Source organism: Myotis daubentonii, chromosome 15 (assembly GCF_963259705.1).
Source record: "Myotis daubentonii chromosome 15, mMyoDau2.1, whole genome shotgun sequence".
In the NCBI taxonomy this organism is placed as follows: domain Eukaryota; kingdom Metazoa; phylum Chordata; class Mammalia; order Chiroptera; family Vespertilionidae; genus Myotis; species Myotis daubentonii.
In genome coordinates this window covers 54,763,883-54,784,582 of record NC_081854.1, presented here as the reverse complement: position 1 = coordinate 54,784,582, position 20,700 = coordinate 54,763,883, and the positions used below count along the sequence as shown (strand labels likewise).

At 52.9% G+C, this 20,700-nt stretch overlaps 1 protein-coding gene across 2 annotated transcripts in view; it reads left to right on the top strand.

Moving 5' to 3' along the window:
- The window catches only part of FTO (FTO alpha-ketoglutarate dependent dioxygenase), a 251,363-nt gene that overhangs the window by 106,682 nt on the left and 123,981 nt on the right, over nucleotides 1-20,700 (top strand). For both annotated transcript variants that reach the window (XM_059668034.1, XM_059668036.1), the window contains one exon: nucleotides 20,555-20,679. In XM_059668034.1, the coding sequence (XP_059524017.1) occupies nucleotides 20,555-20,679 (125 nt within the window). The remainder of the gene's footprint in view (nucleotides 1-20,554; nucleotides 20,680-20,700) is intronic.

Below are 20,700 nucleotides of genomic sequence, written 5' to 3'. Positions count from 1 at the left end.
TGGGTAGTCCTCGAGGTGGGAGCCTCCCCCCTGGCAGCATCGCTCCCCGCTCCTCCCCATCCTCTAGAGCTGGGCTTGGTCCTGGAGCTACAGGGACTCCCAATGCATCCAGATCGGAGCTCCGGGCCCCCCTGGTAGTTGCCGCTCCTCTGTGGGCTAACTAGTTAGGGAGGCCAGGCTAGGAGTCTTCCCGTACTTTGTGAACATGGTTTTGATTGATTGGCAAACTTAGCCTTCGCATAAAAATCTGGAGTATCATGGCAGTATTCACAATTTCCAGTTTTTAGAAAAATGTCTGTTTGAGTTATATAGACTTGGAACAGGTGGTAGCTTGATAATATATATATATATATATATATATATATATATATATATATTATATATATACCCTCTCATTTAAATATTATCAAATGAGCAAGTACAAAATACCTAGAATTATGCATAGAACTTCTTTTTTTATAAATACATATATATTTTTAATTGATTTCAGAGAGGAAGGGAGAGGGAGAGAGAGATAGAAACATTAATGATGAGAGAGAATCATTGATCAGCTGCCTCCTGCACGCACCCCACTGGGGATTGAGCCTGCAACCCGGGCCTGTGCCCTTGACCGGGAATCGAACTGTGACCTCCTGGTTCATAGGTCGACGCTCAACCACTGAGCCACACCGGCCGGATCAAAACCAAACTCTTGATCCCCGTAACCCCCCAAGGCTTTCTCCCGGGATTGCACAGCTCAAGCAGTGGCAACCTTGGAGTCGTCTCGATTTATCTCTTGATTTATCAGTGCATCCAGTCGGCTCTGTTTTCAAAATATATTCACGATCTGAGTCCTCCCTCCCACTTTACCACCTCGAGTAAGAACCACCGCCATTTGCAGAAATAACCTCCCTGCTTCTACCTCCCTGCGTCCACCTGTCAGAGTTCCTTTAAAAAATATGTCAGTTTATTTCACTCCCCACACTCACCCTCAAGTCCAGAAACCCCACTTCCTTGCCAGGGGGCGGTGCCTGTAGGATCTGCCCGCCCCCTCCACCAGCCCGCTCCGCTCTCTGTCTTTAGAGCACGCCAGCTTCCTGCGGCCTCCGGGCCTCGCGTGGCTGCTGCCTGTCTGGACTTTGCTTCCCTCTGTTATTTGCATGACTCATTCCCTCTCTCACCTCATCAGGTCTCTCTGACCAAGTTCTCTGGGCTTCCTGTCCCTCTCGGCTGCCGCCAGGATACAGTGCTTCCTGTCTGTCCCTACATTATAGAATCCTCAGGAGGGCAGGGTGTCTGCTGTATTCCCTGCTCTGGCCCCAGCTCCTAGCACAGGGTCCGACCCATAGTAGCTGCTTGACACTTAACTTGTTACCGAGATGAATGGAGGTGAGGTCAGGGCTCCAGGCCCGCCATTTCCTCACACCCGCGTTAACCGGCGTGGCCTAAATAAATTCTCTTTAACTCTGTACATTTAATGAAAATGGTTAGGTCCTGCTTAACAGGAATAGCTTGGGGTTATTTTTATTTTTAAACGAACATAACCCTCCAGACAATACCCGAAAACCTCTTTAACCTTCAAAGAAAATGCACAGAGCCCAGAGCATGCAAGAATGCCCGGTTTTATGCCTTTGATACTAACCCGGAGACGATGGAGCAGTCACCGGCAAACACCTTACGCAAACACAAAAAGTCCTTCTGTGTAAATGAACAGAAGTAGGTTGTTCGTTTCCCCGTGTTGCTAAAACTTAGACTCATGGAGACTTGTCCCGTTTGTTGGCACCCTTCGTTATTTTCGATTTCCCCGTTCCTGAAAAACCTCAAAGGGCAAAATCGCCAGGCAGTTAAATGAGTTCTGGGACAAAGCCGGGCCTTTTAGCACGATTCCCAAAGTTCTGTGGGAACGGACGTATACTGGACAGGTTTTCGGCACAGAACGAGGGAAATCCCCAAGGAGTAAACCGACTTCCTCCAGACAAGCTGCAAGCTGATTAAAATATTTATCATCCTTCGGGTATGCAACAGCTTTGCTGATGGAAGGCGTATTAATATTCATCCTCGCTGCCCGCCTGCACTTCAGACCGATCCCAGGAAGGGCCGCGCAGGTGACCAGCGTCCGGTCCTCCCCAGGAGTCCTGGAGACCCCGCGCAGCTGGGAAGCACGAAGCGCCTTGTGATGTGACCTGGCTTGTCCGCGGGGGGGGGGGGGGGGGGGGGGGCGGGGGGGGGCTGGAAATCAGGAGGGACTTCTGGACGGGAGAGCTTTAAAGGAGGCCTGCTCTCTCGCAGGGAGTCTTGCTTGAACAAAGGGAAAAGTTTGGTTGTAATGGGATGAGCAGCAGGACTGCCCTTGCCCTCTGAGTCCACGAGGCGGACCCGGCTGCTGGGCTGAGTGGGAGGGGTCGGAGCCCGACAAGGGCTTTTGGTGGGAATGCCAAGCCAGTGGCCCCATTTTCCGACCCGGGTCTCTATCTTGCGCCCCCACAAATGAAATACCAGCCTCATCATTGGGGACTTTGGTCTAGGCAGGTCTTCCCATGTGCGAACCACTTGCGATGCTTTCTTGCTTGGGAGCCGTAGGTCTGCTTTGTTTTATTTATTTACCCGTTTTGGTGTTGGGATTGTGGTTTGGAGGAAACGACACCCCCAGAGCCTCTCGCAGAGGGGACAGCCTCGGAGACTGACGTGCTTGCACGGAAGCATTTTGAACGATGGCCAACGTGTTACTCATGAGCTATCTGATTTGGTTCAGGAGAGCAGGTGTGGTCACCTGTCACTCCCACCGTGGAAATGAGGTGCTTTCTTCCCCACACGTATCTCCCCATCCTGCGGCTGAGAGGCCCATATCAGTGCTGAGCTGGTCACACCACTTGAAAGACCAAATCAATGTTTGGAATGTTCACTCGGGCCTCACCCACCTTTTTTTTATTATTATTTTTTCAGAGAGGAAGGGAGAGGGAGAGAGAGAAAAACATCAATGATGAGAGAGAATCATTGATTGGCTGCCCCCTGCATGCCCCACACTGAGGATCAAGCCCGCACTGGGGCATGTGGCCTTGACCAGAATCGAACCTGGGACCCTTCAGTCCTCAGGCTGACGCTCTATCCACTGAGCCAAACCAGCTAGGGCCGGCCTCGCCCACCTGTATGTATAGATTTGCCAGACTCTCACTTTTTCCCTTTATGTCACATCACTATGTTCTAGTGACTGGGTTGATTACTTCCAAGGCACAGGTGTTCATTCTTGAGGTATCCTATACAGTAAAAGGCTAATATGCAAATCAACTGAACGGCGGAATGACCGGTCGCTATGACATGCACTGACCACCGGAGGTAGACACTCAACACAGGAGCTGCCCCCAGTTGGTCAGTGCGCTCCCACGGGGGGAGTGCCGCTCAGCCAGAAGCCAGGCTCACAGCTGGCGAGTGCAGCGGTGGTGGCGGGAGCCTCTCCCATCTCCACGGCAGGGCTAAGCTGTCAGCCAGACATCCCCCGACGGCTCCCAGACTATGAGATGGCACAGGCCAGGCTGAGGGATCCCCCCCCACCCCAGTGCATGAATTTTGTGCACCAGGCCTCTAGTTGGTTAATAATCAAGTTTGTTCTTCAGATGTGGGCTTCTGAAGGATTGCCTCCACTTTGATTCTGTTCGAGAATCCAAGGCAGGGGTGGGGAACCTTTTCTCTGCCAAGGTCCATGTGGATGTTTATAACATCATTTGAGGGCCATACAGGATTATCAGCTTACAAAATTAGCCTGCTCTCTTCGATCAAGCATTTAATTCACTCACCCCTAAGGCCTTGGCAGGGCCAGACCAAATGACTTTGCAGGCCTTATGCGGCCCGCGGGCCTGATGTTCCCCCCACTCCGATCTAAGGTCTGGCGTTACCTGTGAGGCCACCCTATGTCTCAGGGAGATGGAGAAAGGATAATTTGGGGCCACTGTCTCGCGTTACCAGAGAATCTTATGAGAGAGCCACACCCAAGTGGCGCTTCCCTAGAGAACAAATAGCTTTTATGCCTTTTTATTTTTTGGTGCCTCTTCCCTTTTGCTGTCTTTTGAGCCCTCATAAGGCCAGAGAACCTGGGGCAGAGACGCAGTCAGACTGGTCACTGCTCGATTTCCTTCGAGGTCTGCTGCCTTTATCCCGGGCTGTCTCCCGACGAGGCTGGTGATGCCCGTGGCGCTAGGCTCTGAGCACGGGGGCCCCACAGCCGTGGGACCCTGGGACGTCAGTGTGGGAAGGGGCCCAAGAGATGGTCCCCCCATGATCTTCGTTTTGGGAAAGGAAGGGCCCAGAAGGAACAGGGGCCTGTCTGGGGGACTCAGAGCCGGATACCGGCTCCGGCTCGGAGGGCCCAGGAGGTTGCCTGGCAGGGTGCTCTGGGCATGCGCACAGGAACCCCTCTGCCGCCGGGTTGGGGTCGCCTGGTGAGAAGTGGTTTGTTGCCCTGATTAGAATGTAAACACTGGCCGAAGCTGGGTTTTGGCTCTCACGGGAGCTTCATCACAGCCTCCTGTGTTTATAAACATGTCCCAGCGTGAGGGGTGATGCTAACCTCGGAGCCCCCGGAGAGCACCCACGTTCTCTCGGCGGGCGGAGACGGAGACTCCCCAGCGTCCGCCTCCGAGCGCCCGCGTCCTGCTGCGCTCCCCGGCCGGCCTGGGATGCGGCCCGGACGGCCATTTCCACGCCCGCTTCCAGGAGAGCCCATGATGCTTTTTGACATTTCATAGTCAGCGGGCATCTATCTCCCAGACAGGCACACCGCCCGGGCTCAATCTAACAAACAGTGTTTGACATTTTTCTGTAGGATTCAGGGTGTCTGGTGTTGGCGAAAATGCAGAGTTGCTGTGTCGTGGAGCCTTAATGCGTGACGAGGAAATAGACACACATGTAAACAAGGCGCGATGTCTCAAACAAAAGGTGGGGACACAATGTGAGTGAGGTTGAGAGACCTGGGAAGGCTTCATGGAAGAGGAGGCGCTTTCTTATTGCACCTCGCAGCGTGAACTGGCTGTTAGTAGGCAAGGTTTTCACAGATGAGGAAGAGGGGCAGGGCCCATTTCGGGCAGTGCACACAGTAGGCCCAGGAGCTCAGCATTCCAACCTGAGAAACGCTCTTCCATCGCGTAGGGGTGAGGGCAGGCACTGTAGGCCACAGCTGCGGTCTCTCTCGGGAGCCGGCTCTGCAAAAGAAACACTCCTGTCTGGTCAGCGTGCCCGGGATCATCCCACCACCCGCGGGATCACCCCACCACCCGCAGGATCACCCCACCACCCGCGGGATCACCCCACCATCCGGATCGTCTCCAGCAGCTGTATCCCCGCAAAGCGGACTTGCTGTGATGAGTGAAAGTTGGGGTCCTGGGTGAGTCAGAGGGCAGGCAAGCGTCCTCGTCTCCGATGAGGCTCAGGCATGGTGAATGTCAAGGGAGAGTAGCTTCATCTGCACAGGAGCAACCCCGCCGCACGGAGCGGTTCCCACAGGGGTGCCGCCCATCTCGCAGAGCATGCAGGTTTCCTGTTTGGGGAGCATCAAAGCACTGGAGAGATGACAGTGTGTGTGACAAGCAACACTTTCCCTGGGCCCCACTATTACAAGACCTGGCCTGTCCCTCCCCCCCTCCCCCCTCCCTCCCCCCTCCCTCCCTCCCTCCCCTCCTCTCAGTCTGACTTCCTTTCTTCCCCAGAAGTGGGAGTCTCACCGCCTCCAATCTGAAGTCGGATGCCAGGGTTCCTTCCTTTAAAACCATTCGCTGGCCCAGGCGACCGTCCGTCCCTCATCCTGCCAGCACCGTCCCGCCCCCGGGATGGACCACACCTTCTCACGGTCACTTCCCAGCGACCCTCTCCTTTGTGGGAGAGCGTCAGCGCCCGTGTCAGACAGCACCTGGGCCGTGGTCTCCCTCAGCCTGGCGGAGCGCGTCTTTAGAACGCCTATTGCTCTCAGCACTGTCTTCCCCGCTGTCCCAGGGGACCGGCGTGGCTCTCTTCCTTAGTCCTCACCGAGGGTATTTTTTCATTGATTTTTAGAGAGTGTGGAAGGGAGGGAGAGAGAGAGAAACATGGATGTGAGAGAGACACATCCATTGGTTGCCTCCGATATGTTGCCCAACCAGGGCCAGGTATCGAGCCTGCAACCCAGGTACATGCCCCTGACCCGAGTCGAACCCGGGACTCTTCAGTCCGAGGGCCGACGCTCTATCCACTGAGCCGAACCGGTCAGGCCTGGGCTCTTTGGGTTGGTTGGTTGGTTTTGCCTGTTTCTAACTGTGCTGGGAGGCCGCACCACTTTCTCTCTTGCCGGTGGGCAGCATGCGGCCGTATGTTTGCTCCAATAAACAGACATGCTTTTCAGAGACGCTGTTGTTTAGCAGGGTAGAAACTTTTCTTCGGTAGCATCTTTTATAGAGAGGAAGGTGGGATATGACTGTGCTTTAAAGCAAAACCCAGCTATTCTAAAGGCATTGCATTCTGTGACGCCCCAACATTGCTGCCTCCCGCCAGGCCCCTCTGCCCCCCGCCAGGCCCCCCTGCGTTCCGGCTCCCCACAGCCTCTCAGGGAGGTCAGACAGCGAGTGGAGGGCTGACTGGGGAGGCTACGGGCTCTCTGGGTCACCCCAGGCCGTAAAATCTCATTACTGGAAAAGCGCCTTGTGACCAGGGATCTCATCCCCGGGCGGAGGGGCGGCCACGGTGGATGGTGAAGGGACTCACCAACGCATCCGAAATCGGCTCCGTTCATCAAGTGGCATCCTGCGGGGCAGGCAGCGCCGAAACGCCAACAGCTGTAGGACAAGCCTCTGAGGTGGTCGTGAACTGTGCCCCCTCCTCCAGCAGCAGTAACTCTTGCTGATACCGTCAGGGGCCTTTCCCGCGAGCACCGCACACGTCCCGGCGGGTCAGATGCTTAACCCCCCTGCCCGGTTACAACGAGACGGCCCTTTTGTTTTCCTCACGGCAGAGCCCGGCCTAGCAGACGGGTGAATGGGGGCCTCGGCGCTCGCCGCTCAGAAGTCATTGATTGTCCGGGCGCCACAAAGGGCGCGTATTTTTTGTTTCCGTCCGACAGTGGCGCGGCCTTTGCCTGTGCATCCAACCACGAGACAGTCTGCCCATTGACCGGCAGGCAGGAGTTTGGGGGACCATTTGGTTCCTCTGACCTGTGTTACTTTTTACTGACCCGGCCAAATTGCTGAAAAGTTTCCCCTTTCTGCAGTCAGTGCTTAAAGCTGCTCAGTGTCTCTGAAGTGATCCCACCCTGCTTTCTTTTTAACACGTCACATTCCTGTGTATCGCAGCGCCTGCTACTGCAGCGAACCATGAAATCACAAATGTTACGAGGTTCTTAGGGACCGATCGGACTTTTTTTTTTTTTTTTAATATGTTTTTATTGATTTCAGAGAGGAAGGGAGAGGGAGAGAGAGATGGAAACATCAATGATGAGAGAGAATCATGGATCGGCTGCCTTCTGCACGCCCCACACTGGGGATGGAGCCTGCAACCCCGGGCATGTGCCCTTGACCAGAATCGAACCTGGGACCCTTCCGTCTTTAGGCTGACACTCTATCCACACCAGCTAGGTTGGGACCGATCGTACTTTATGAAATGCACACAGAGCACCTCCTGACCCTGGGATCGCCTGTGAAGGTGAGCAGGCCGTTGCCCAAGGTCACGGATCCGCGTGTGTTTATTTGTGGGGGCGGATCAGGACAGCACGTCGGTGTCTCTATCTGTTCTTCAGGCAGGAACTGTTTGTCATGCGGCCCCTTTAAGAGTTAAGGCACACCGAAGGGGCCAGTTGAGCAAACGTTGAATCCGAGCCTCCAACACGAAGGCTCCTCTGCAAGGGAAACAAAAGTGCCGCCGCAGGTGGTGGACTCGGGCACAGGAGGAGGAGGCGGCCCCGCGGTGGCCCATTTTTCTCATCCTTTCAAGGCGCCCATTGTCTGCGCCCCAACGTGAGCGTGTCCCCGCTCCGTCTCATGGAGACGGTTTCGGCATGAGAGGGCCGTGCCCATCCCGGTTTCTCCCGCGGCTTCATCTGGGGCATGGAATCTACCCTCTGAACGAGGCGGGAGAAGCGATTCCCTCCGGAAGACGAGCCACCCATGGCTGCCAGGCGAGCGGAGTGAGGCAGGCCCCTGTCTGCGCCCCCGCAGTCCTGCGGGTTTCAGGCTGTCTTTGGGGATCTCAAAGCAACTGTGCGGTGACCGCGTTATGTTTTTATTTTATTTAAAAAATACGTATTTGTATTGGTTTCAGAGAGGAAGGGAGAGAGAGAGAGAGAGAAACATCAATGATGAGAGAGAATCATGGATCGGCTGCCTCCTGCACACTCCGTACTGGGGATTGAGCCCGCATCCCCGGGCATGTGCCCTGACCGGGAATCGAACCCTGACCCTCTGGTTCATAGGTCCATGGTCAGCCACTGAGCCACGCCGGCCGGGCTGCATTACCTTATTAAAGCTAAGGGTAAACCCCGCACAGTCTGTACCTGTTTCCATCAAGGTGTTTTGTGGGAAGGAGGAGAACTTTTTAAAGGGAGTAATCGTTGGAGTTGGAATCATTGTTGTCTGCCCCTAAAAATGAATGAACTGAGTTCATGGTCATTAAAATAGGTTCTGAATTCCTATTGGAAACTATATCCCCAGGTGATGCATCGAAGACTTCGCAGACCGTGGTGTTGACGGAGTGGCCTCGGCAGGGACCACATCCGTCTCAGGTAGATGTGGCCACTCCGCCCACGTGGTCCTCGCTGCGTGACCCTTCCCTACCCGATCGTCCTTCGTTTGGAGTTTTACGAGGCATGCTGTCAGTAGCATGAGCCACTTCATTATAGTGAGACATCGCTCTGAGCTCAGGAATCTTAAAAAAAATAAGAACGATTTTTAAGGGTGGGCAGATGTATGTGGTGAAACTTATTAGTTATGTGGTCATTCCACCAGGTCTACATTTCAGTTTTCGTTGCCTTGAAATGAAAATGGTAAGAGTGAGCAGGTCAGTCTTAAATGACAAAGTTGAGGCCGTGATAGGCAATGAACAGGACATTCTAGTAGAGTAACTTTTAGAAATGATTTTTATAAATAAAAATCAATATAAGAGCTTCATGGAATCTGACAGCTTTTTGATGTAACCCCCTTGGCCACCCTTCACCCTGTGTGTATATTGTATATGTGTATTTTTTACCTGGATGTCTACCACATAGCAGAGACTCACATGGATGATTACATGAGAATTCGCCTTCAGTACATTCTATTTGGTGTGCTCGGCTTAAATGTGCTAGGCCTGGAGTTAGAACCCCAGATTTCCATTCCTAACTGGAGTCCTGAACGAGCTATTTAGTTTAGCTGAGCCTCAGATTCCTTATCTGTAATAATGTGTTTAATAATTCCTGCTTTATCTAACTCATATAGTTTTTATGGGGATTAAATGAGATCATGAAAACACTTTTCAAAATGAAAATCATTTTACAGTTATGTTAGCTTCTGGTGTCTGGGTTCTATTTGGTTCTATTTACTAATGGTGTAAAATTTGGCAAGTTGCTTAACCTTCCTTGATCTCGATTTTTTTTAATCTGCAAAATATAAATTTTATCTCATAGACTTACTTTTAGGAGTCAGTGATATAATGCATGTGACAGCACCTGGCATGTAGTAAGCACTCAGCAATGTGAGCTGCCATATCATTATCACCATCGTCATCATCACTGTCACCATCACCACCATCACCATGACTATCAATCACCATCATTACCACCACCACCACCATCACCATCACCACCACTACCACCGTCACCATCACCACCACCATCACAATAACTACCATCATCACCACCACCACTATCACCACCATCACCATCACAACACCGCCATCACCACCATCACCGTAACTACCACCACCACCACCACCACCATCACCATCACCACCACCACTACCACCACCACCACCATCACCACCACCACCACCACCACCACCACCATCACCACCACCACCACCATCACCACCACCACCACCACCACCACCATCACCACCACCACCACCACCACCACCATCACCATCACCACCACCACCACCACCATCACCATCACCATCACCACCACCACCACCACCATCACCACCACCACCACCACCACCACCACCATCACCATCACCACCACCACCACCACCACCACCACCATCACCACCATCACCATGACTATCAATCACCATCATTACCACCACCACCACCATCACCATCACCACCACTACCACCATCACCATCACCACCACCATCACAATAACTACCATCATCACCACCACCACTATCACCACCATCACCATCACAACACCGCCATCACCACCATCACCGTAACTACCACCACCACCACCACCATCACCATCACCACCACCACCACCACCATCACCACCACCACCACCACCATCACCACCACCACCACCACCACCACCATCACCATCACCATCACCACCATCACCATCACCATCACCACCACCATCACCATCACTACCACCACCACCAGCACCGTCACCACCACCACCACCACCACCATCACCACCACCACCACCATCACTACCATCACCGTAACTACCACCACCACCACCACCATCACCATCACCACCACCACCACCATCACCACCACCACCACCACCATCACCATCACCACCACCACCACCATCACCACCACCACCACCACCATCACCATCACCACCACCACCACCACCATCACCACCACCACCACCACCATCACCATCACCACCACCACCACCACCACCATCACCACCATCACCGTAACTACCACCACCACCACCACCACCACCATCACCATCACCACCACCACCACCATCACCACCACCACCACCACCATCACCATCACTATCACCACCACCATCACCACCACCATCACCATCACCATCACGATCCAGAGGCATCCAGATGAGAGATACTGGCTTCTCTGGTGTCGGTGGTCAACACTAAGCAAGGGCCTGCATAGTATAAAACGACGATCAATTCTAGTGCTTTACTGTGGCTCTAAGTGACTAGTACTCGAAAGTACCTCACACTTACTGGCTGTTTATCATGTGTCAGGCACTGTTCCTTCTGAGGACCTGCGTGTAGGAATTGAATCCTGTCAACCCTCTGAAGTAAGTGCTGGAAGTAGCTTCGTGTTGCAGGTAGGGAGACGGAGGTGCAGAGAGGGTGAGCGCCTGGTCTGGGCCAGCTCAGCCCCTGAGGCAGTCAGATCCACGGCTGTTCTTCCTGCCTTCCTGCTGGGATGCACAGGGACAGGAGCGACCTCCTGACTCACCAGCCACCGTTTTCCCTTCACGGCCGCCAGGACTGGCGAAAGCTGCCCCATCGGCGGGTCTAAATTTGAGTTCTGAACCTTCTATCCCCCAGCGAAGACACGGTGACATTATGTAAAGTGCAGAATGGTGCGTCCGTATAATTTCCCTAGATCTTCAGGTTTACATAGCCATTCCCTTCCTGCTCCACATGCTCCTGTCTGCTCATCGTCCCGCAAGCATTCCCAGCTCCTTGCGTGGCTTTGGGGCATTATTTCCTCTCTCTGTGCCTCAGTTTCCTCCTCTTTGAAACAGAGGTGCCTCATATATGGTAATGGCTGCGTGAAGTGAGATAAATTTGATACAAATGCTTGTTGCAATGCCCGGCACATGGTAAGCACTCACTCAGCGTCCCTCTTGCTGTTCTTGCCACGTGGGGGGACCCTTGGTCTTGGTGCCGGGGCACCAGAAGGGTCTCAGGGGGGCATTCTGCTTCACCCCTCCTCTCCCCTCCGGTCCCTCCACACCCCCAGCCGTTAAATTTCCATGAGGGCTTTGGTTTGGATGTTCCTGAAGGCGGGGTGGGTAGGCGAGGGGGTGGGGGTAGGATGGGGGGAGGGGTGGAGAGCAGATATCTACAAAGAAGTGAATGATAACAAAGAGCCCTTTCTGCTCCGGTTCCTGCGTAGAAAACGTATGTTCAGTGATGCGGGCTGCAGTCGGGTTCAAGACACACTGTAGGACTGCAGACAAAGGCCCGCCCCCGGCACCCACAGCGTCTCCAAACACAAACATCTTCGCTTGTCTCACTTGTAAGGGACGGAGCTGTCAGCCGGATCCTCTTGCCAGTGTGATTCCCCCCCCCCCCCCCCCCCGCCGTTCCCTTTCAAAGGCCTCCCCCGCGCCCCCAATGTCTTACACTTCGTATAATCCAGTGTGCACGGCAGACCACGCCAGCCTCTGTGGGAGGGCGTGGGGGCGGGCCACTCTGATGGAGATACTGGGTGACTTTTCCCGCGCTCCCGGATCAGAAGGACCTAAGCCCCTTTTAGGACCGACATCGTCCCTGGCTTGATGATTCAGTGCTCGGTGTAGCTTGCCATCCTTCACCTTCAATGAGCAGGCCAGCGGATAGGTCAGCGTCCTGAGGCACTTCGAAGTGGCAGCTGGGAGCCGGGGCCTGTGCACGTGGCGGTGGGGTTGGGAGAGTTCTTGCTCTTATTGGTAGGGTGAATCGTTTTTGGTGAACAGACACAGATACATCAAGGCCCCGCAGAAGGAACTGGAGGGAAACCGCTGTCATTCTCCTCTTATTCATGATGTGCCATCTATACGCAGGTCTGAACTTCCACACCCGGGTAGTATTGCTCTGTGCGCGTCTGTTGATAAACCTTATTTTCTTCATTGAAGATTTTGCAGCTGTAGTAGGTTTATTTCCATGCGCGAGACTTTAGGAAGATGCTTTGATATGTGTTCCTTTGTAACTACGTGTATGTGTGGGGTAGACATGTATTCTTTATGATACTTTTCTGTACAGTCCACTAGAGCTTCCAGTGCTGTGAACAGGCAGCTAGAAATACACAGAATTCTCACCCCAGCGGTTCTGCCACGGGTGCACATGGCTCTTGGCTATTTCACATTCCCAGTCTCAGTTTTCCCATCTGCAAAATGGGAATTCCACGATCGTCCTACCTCATAGGGCGGACCAGGATAAAGCAAGGTCAGTGTTCACACGATGATGGTCAGCGAAAACACTCGCTGTCTCTGGACAAGTCTTGCCTTGTGTCTTCGTTGCCCATTATCGAGTCAACTTCAAGGCTTTTGTTTCTTTTTTCTCCTAAGACCTGCGCTGGGTGCTCCGTTGGATGATACTGTTAATTAGTTGCCTGGCTCATCCTGGAAAGCACCCGAGCGAGCATTCAGAGGAAGGAGGGAGGCAGGGAGTTTCCCCGTTGGCTTAGCGCGCTAAATGGGCCTTGAGCTCGTTTCAGCAATTGAGGCAATTACAGCCCCGCTAATGAATAGGCAGTCAAGTGGAATTTCCCGTGTACGCTGTCTGCTGGGCCGAGGATAATTTCAACACCTGAAAATGCTCAGACATAAAACATTGTATAAATATTTTCTAACGAGAGGCGCCAACAGAGTCATCTCCGCCAACGCGTGTCAGCACCGACAAAGGCACGTTCTGATGCTGGTGCACGTACAGTTTTTAGTGCTGTCATCTGAAGATCCTTGAAAGGAAAAGCATGGTGGAAATGGATACCTGTTCCCCTCAGGCTGAAAATGAGTTGGCAAAGATCGTCCTAATGGCTGACGCAAATAGACTGCAAATTGGGCTAGACACGCCCCCCCGCGGCCCCGCCCTGCCGGCCCAGAGTGGAGTGTCACCCACAGCCCACAGTAGGACCACTGGAAAAATCACTGGCTATTCTTTCCCACATGGAATGAATTCATTTCACAGACGGATGGGGAAGGGAGGTGATGGTCGTACGAGTGTGTGTACAAGGTTTTGTTTTCCCTCCCCTTGTTTTTATTTTTATTTAAAATACATTTTTATTGATTTCAGGGAGGAAGAGAGAGGGAGAGGGAGAGAGAGATGGAAACATCCATGATGAGAGAGAATCATGGATCGGCTGCCTTCTGCACGCCCCCCACTGGGGATCGAGCCCGCAACCCAGGCATGTGCCCTGACCGGAAGCGAACCTTGACCCTTTGGTCGACGCTCAACCACTGAGCCACACCGGCCAGGCTCCGCCCTTGTTTTTAAACAAAGCTGATGCTTCCGAAAGTGGAATGATGCCGGGGCTCTCTTGGCAAGAAGCACCCTGCTGTTCCCTCCACCTCTCTATGAGTCAGCGTTGGCACATGGACCGCGCGAACTAGTGGCGAAGAAGAGGCGGTTGAAGCAAGCGAATCTACTCGGCTACTTGGAAAAAAAGAGGGGGGCGGGGGACACAAGAAGAACAATGATTTTGCAAACTCCATAAAGGTCAGAAAAGAAGGCTCTCAGTAAGGAGGGCGAGCCTAGAAATCAAATCCCATTTCCTATCATAAGAAGCCCGTTGTTTGAGCCGCGGTCGTTAATGTACTGGACGTGAAAGATTTAAGACTCGTCGGAAAGCCGGGCTTCTGTTTTATTAGGCTGCTCTTGAAAAGCCCGCAGCAGAGCCGGGACTAGGTGCTTGGAGATTTCTTAATGGGCTGTCAGGGGCAAGACACCAGGGCCGCGCTACCCCAGCCCCTTCCTGTACCTGGGAACAACGGGGGCCGGGCGATCCCGGCCCGAAGTATGAATTACGTGATGCTTTCTCTGCTCCATATGGCCAGCCGTGTCTTTGGCAATTAATCACGGACAAAATCAGTCGAGTGCTTTTCTGAGGCATTGAAGTCAACATTTAGTTGTACCTGTGCCAGGGGGCAGCGGGGTTGCACGCGTAAAAGAGCGGGCGCGGGGCGCCGGCGCCGGGCCCAGCAGCTGGCTTCTATAAACAACACTCCTTCCCTCCTCACCTTTTTCTCCCCCGCTTTCATTTTTCTTCCTTTCCTTTCTTTTTTCTCCTTTTTTTCCTCTCCTTTCTTTCATTCCTTTCTTCTCTTCTTTCCTTTTTTTTCTTTTATACTTTCTTTCTCTCTTTCTCCTTCCCTCCCTCCTTCCTTCCTACTTCCCTCCCTTCCTCCCTCCCTCCCTCCCTTCCTCCCTTTCTTTTCCTTGACGAGCACATGGGCTGTTTTGAGTAGCAGCAGCTCAGGGGCTGCTCCCACCCCCTGCCCCAGCGTCCAGGCTAAGAGTCTGCAGCAGGCCACCCTTCCCTCCCGCCTGGGCATTCCAGCAGCCGCCCGCCCTCCCGCCCTCGAGCTCTCTCAGTCCCAGGCAGGCAAGGTGATTCCTGTGCTGGGGGGAGAGAGTGGGAGGCGCTGTGGAAGTGCTTGGGGAAGAAGTAGCGGTTCCATGTCATAGCGGTTGCCGTTCAGCATTTAAAAACCAGGGCCCATATTTTCCATGATCCCCCCACCCCCCAAGCTTTTACCCATAATCCTGCTGACAACAGTAACAACAGCATTTATCGAGACTTTGTATGGGCCAAGCATTGTGGGTTATCGCCTGTCATCATCCCCACACGCTTCAGGCGCTGTTGCATAGACCCCTTGACCGACGGCGAGTTTTTCCCTGAATCCCTTCCCCACAGACATTCTCGACTGTTCTCGGCTCCCTCCGCTCCAGCGTGCGATGGAGAGATGCTGAGCTGTGTCTCCCTGAGACGTGTTTGTGAGGCTTCGTCTGGTGCACGCCACCGAGACGTTCATTTACGTGGAGCGGATCTTGGAGACGAATCGCACCACGCCTACCTGGTTTTGGGTGGGAATGGACTTCTGCCTTTGCACCTCCCTTTCCAGAGGGTCCAGCTTATCTCCGGCTTCCGGGGTCCAGGGGAGCTGCAGGGCGGGGAGGGCAGGCAGGCAGGCAGGCAGCCGCCTTAAGTGGCCCGAGGCCGGGTCCCCAGCCGTCACTCCTGTTATCTCGGAGCCCAGGTCATCCAGGATGTGTTTTCTCAGATCCAGGAAACGGGAAAGAAAGTTTTAACATTGTGTAAACATCAGCACCTCCAAAAGCCTCCCTTCTCGGGGGAGGGAGATAAAGGAGGCAAGAAGGCGGCCAGGGATGTTTATTTGTTCTGCGGGGCTGAGGACCCGGGCATGCGGGAGACCCTCCCCTCGGGGCCGGCCCGTGCAGACAGCGTGAGGGCGTCACTCAGCACTGCGGCCGGGCCCACAGAGGAGCCGCCTGGAACTGACAGTCAGTCAACGAGGGAGGACCCGGACCGACCTTTCTTTGATGGGACGGGGCTCTCTCAGTGGGTTCTGTGCCTTTCTTCTTCTTCTTTTTTTTTTTTTTAAGAAAAAAAAAAAAGCGGGGGCGGGGGCAGAAAGGGGAAAAAAAGTTCTGGACTTTTGAAGAGTGGAGCCCTGGCTGGTGTCTGACAGCCCATGGCAACGTTGACGGGAGGAAATAGCTTTCCCAGCCGATAACATCTTAAGCCAAGTTCCTTCACAAGTTGAACCTTTCGCCCTCATTATCAGCGGGCGCATATCTCTGTGATTTGTGTGCGCGGAGGGAAACGCAGCCCTAACCGAGGCAGATACGTGTGTAAAGAGTGTGAGGGTTGGCATTCCGCCCATAAAGACAGCATTGCTTTTCTGGGGGGTGAAGGGGGGTGGCGGGGTCTGGCATCCTGGTGTTTATGTGCCTCTTGAAATTGGGAAACCTGCAGCGGAGTTTTCCTTTGGGCTCTTTTGTGTTAATGAACTAAGCAGAGGGAGGACCAGCCGCGTTTATGGGATGCCTCCTGTTTTCCCGCGTCTCCTTAGACAAAGTCCTCTGATGTGTAAGAAGGATGGAGAGAGCTGAGTTTTGGAGTTAAAGGCCGATTTGAAAGTGTGACACCCCCCCTTCCCCCGGAAAGGAACCCACAGAATGAAAGACACAGAGAAGGATTGGTAAGGAGTCCATGCTGTCATTTCTCTAAAGCCATTGGAGGGGGCTTTCCCACAGAGAGCAGCAGAAGAGAGGAGAGGAGAAGCAAGAGGTAGCCCTGGGCTAACCTAACAGTGGAGGGGCCGAGAGGGAGTGACCCCCAGGAGACCAAGGACAGGACAAGAGTGGGTGATGGCCCGAGAGGGAGAGGCGTTTCCTAATGGAGAAACGTCAGGTAAAATCGGGAGCGACTCTAAACAGGAAACCCACGCTCAGCGGACACGGGTTGACCAGCGCCAGGCTTTGCAGAGGGGCCTGCCGCTGGCTCCTGGGGGGCTCCTCATGGCTATGTTTGGTGGCGGCCTGATTTCCTTTTTCTTTTTAAATTAAATCTTTATTGTTGAAAGCATTACATATGTCCCCCTTTCCCCCCAGTGACCCCTTCTAGCCCGCCCCCACCCCCCTCCCTTGGCCCTTCCCACCCTATTGTCTGTGTCCATGGGTGATGCATCTATGCATACAAGTCCTTTGGTTGGTCTCTCTCCACCCACCCACCCTCCCCCACCTTCCCTCTGAGACTCCACAGTCTGTTCCATGCTCCTATGTCTCTGGATCTATTTTGTCCATCAGTTTATTTGGTTCATTAGATTCTACCTATGAGTGAGATCATGTGATGCTTGTCTTTGTCTGACTGGCTTATTTCGCCCAGCATAATGCTCTCCGGGTCCCTCCATGCTGTCGCAGAGGCTAAGAGATGGGTTTCCTTTTGAAGTTTTTCATTTCAAGTCATCAACACTCTCGGGCATCCTTTTGTTGAAATAGCACAGCCACCCTGGCCGGTTTGGCTCAGTGGATAGAGTGTCAGCCTGCGGACCGAAGGGGTCTGGGTTCAATTCCAGTCCAGGGCATGTACCTCAGTTGCAAGCTCCTCCCCGGCCCCGGTCCTGGTTGGGGCTCGTGCAGGAGGCAACCAATCAATGTGTTTCTCTCACATCGATATTTCCGTCTTTCCCTCTCCCTTCTATTCTCCTTAAAAATCAATAGAAAAATATCCTCAAGTGAGGATAAAAAAAAAAAAATAGCACAACCTAGCACTAGGTCGGCGAGTGAGTTTAAGATGAAACAAAACTAATCATCACAGGGGCATCTGTACTGGGCACGTGTCCCCACAGGAACCTGGGGGTTGTCATCTCCGTGTCGCTGTGTGGATAAGGCCCACAGCAAGGAGGCGACGGCTGGGGTTCGAGTGGCCAGCCGTCTGGGGAACCGCCTTAGTCTCCTCCTGATTCGCCAGCGTTCCCATAGGTTTCTGCAGGGAAAGATGGCAGTGAGATGAAATTCCACCCCCCGAGCCCGCGCCCCGGGCCTGCGGTTCGCTTGCCTGTGCTCTGAGGGGAGAAGAGGAAGAATGTGCTTTTGGTAACCAGAGCCTGTTCGAGAACTGGCACGTGTTGGAAGACAGCCCTGCGTTACTCCTGGTGGGAAATGGGCCGCTTACGGTTCCTGTGCAAACTCAGCCCCCAGGAGCCGCCGCTCCTGAAGGAGGAGAACTGCCCCGTGGATCCTAGTAGGTGGAAGGCCCGTGGACCCCCTGAAGTTTCCATCCGGGCAAGGACCTCTTCTCACTCTGAATTTCGGGAACTACTGTATTGGAGGGTCTCCGTGCTCCATGTACGCCCCCCCCCCCCCTTTTCCAGTATTACAAAAACCAGTTTAGCAGATGGTGTTTGGCCATCCAGACATACAGCCCCCCCCCCCAATGAATATGTACGTCACCAGCTGATAGCTCAGTTTGGAAAATGAAATTTATTTTAATAAACACCGACTTGATCATTATTCAAAGTGTGTGGGTACATTTTGGGGGGCGGTGCCCTATAGTTCCTCCTATTTTTTGGTAACTACTTAATTCATTCAATGTACTTGTCTGTAAACGTGTTCTCTACATTCCTTCTCGTCCTAAACATTTGAAAATGCATTTAAAAAGTAAACGTTATAATATTTTCATACAGTCAGATAGACTGTTTGGGGATAGACAGTTCATGAGTTTTGACGTATGTATGAGATCATGTAACCGCCACTGCACTCAGGACACAGCAGGTCCCATGTTTCCAAAAATCCCCCCACGCTGCCCCGTGTAATAACACTCATCCGACCTAATCCCTGGCCTCCGCTGCTTTCCTCTCCCTCCCTAGAATTTGCCTTTCCCAGAATGTCAAATAAATGGGACCACTCAGGCCCTAAGCGTTTGAGACCGGCCCCTTCCGCTCAGCATGATGCCTTCGCTGGTCATCCCAGTGGCTGCGTATGTCGGTGCCTTGTCCCTGTGGATGGCCGGGCCGTAGGGGTTCCCTCGTATGGATGTACCACAGCGTGTTTATCCATTCACCCTTCGAAGGACATGTTGGTTGTTTCCAGGGTTTGGCAATTACGAATAAAGATGCAGTCAGCATTGGTGCACATGTTTTTGTGTGAGCGTAAGGCTTTAATCTCTTTAGATAAATCCCTAGCAATGGGATTTCTGGGTCCTGTATTAAGTGTCTGTGTAACTGTTATAAGGAACTGCCAAACCATCGACCAGAATGGAAATATTTTTGCAGTTCCACCACTAATGCGTACACTTAAAAAAAAAAAAAATTGAAATGCTCTTGGGTTGAGGTTGGCAAATTGCGTTTCACCGTTCCTTGGAGATTTTTTGTTTTTTAAAAATATGTTTTTATTGATTTCAGAGAGAGGAAGGTAAAGGGAGAGATAGAAACATCGATGATGAGAGAGAATCATGGATCGGCTCCTCCTGCACGCCCCCTACTGGGGATCAAACCCACAACCCGAGCATGTGCCCTGACTGGGAATCGAACCGTGACTTCCTGGTTCATGGGTCGATGCTCAACCACTGAGCCACACCAGCTGGGCTGCATCTGTAGGGTTTTAGATTGTAGGCAACAGAAACAGAGTCTGGTGAATTTGAACAAAGTGGGACTTTGATGAAAGGCTATTGGATAACTCGAATTATCCAAAGAGAAGAAACCCAACTGGTATTGCTCAGGGGTTGAGCATCGACCTACGAGCCAGGAGGTCAGGGTTTGATTCCCTGTCAGGGCACATGCCCGGCTTGTGGGCTCCATCCCCAGTAGGGGGCGTGCAGGAGGCAGCCGATCACTGATTCTCATCACTGACGTTTCTCTTTCTCTACCTCTCTTCCTCTCTGAAATCATTAATATGTACCTAAAGAAAAGGATCTGGACTCAGGAACTTCAGGAAACCAGGAATACTGGGAGGGCCAGGGGTGGTAGGAACTAAGCAAATTGATAAACAACAACAACAGAATTGCCGGCTTGGCTGGAAGTAGAGATGCATGATTCCAGTAAGAGAGGCCGTACAGCAGGCCTCGCTCGGGGGCAGGAAACAGAGAGAGAAAATCAGAGGCCCTCTCCTTACTTTAAGGCAAAACAAACGACTCACGGCACAGTGTACGTGGAAATCATGTCTAATAATAGCTCCTGGTAGGCAAGTCCCAGGGGAGAAAGTCGTCGGGGCGCGAGAACATTAGAGGGGCGCCCACAGGACGCGGATATGACTCGGGGCAGCGGGGCCCGGAGTCTACCGCGGTGCCGCGTACATTGATTAAACACAAACTCCATGCCGGCCGTTCCTGGCCATCATTTACTGTATTGATTTGTTAGCAGGGGAACTGTAATAAAACAGCCATTGATTTACTGTCCTTATTTGCTTATGGGCTTTTTTTTTTTTTTTTGGTATTATTAATTTTTCACTCTTTCTTTTCCCTTTTTTTTTTTTTTGTATCATTTCTTCTAGACAAATGGGGTGCTTCATGAAGTGCGAAGAGAGGGGGTCCCCGTGGGACAGAGGAATGCCATGGTGACCGCCATCCTCGCCTCGCTCACCACGCGCCAGACGCTGCGGAGGGAGTGGCACGCCAGGTTAGTCCCGTTAGGACGTGG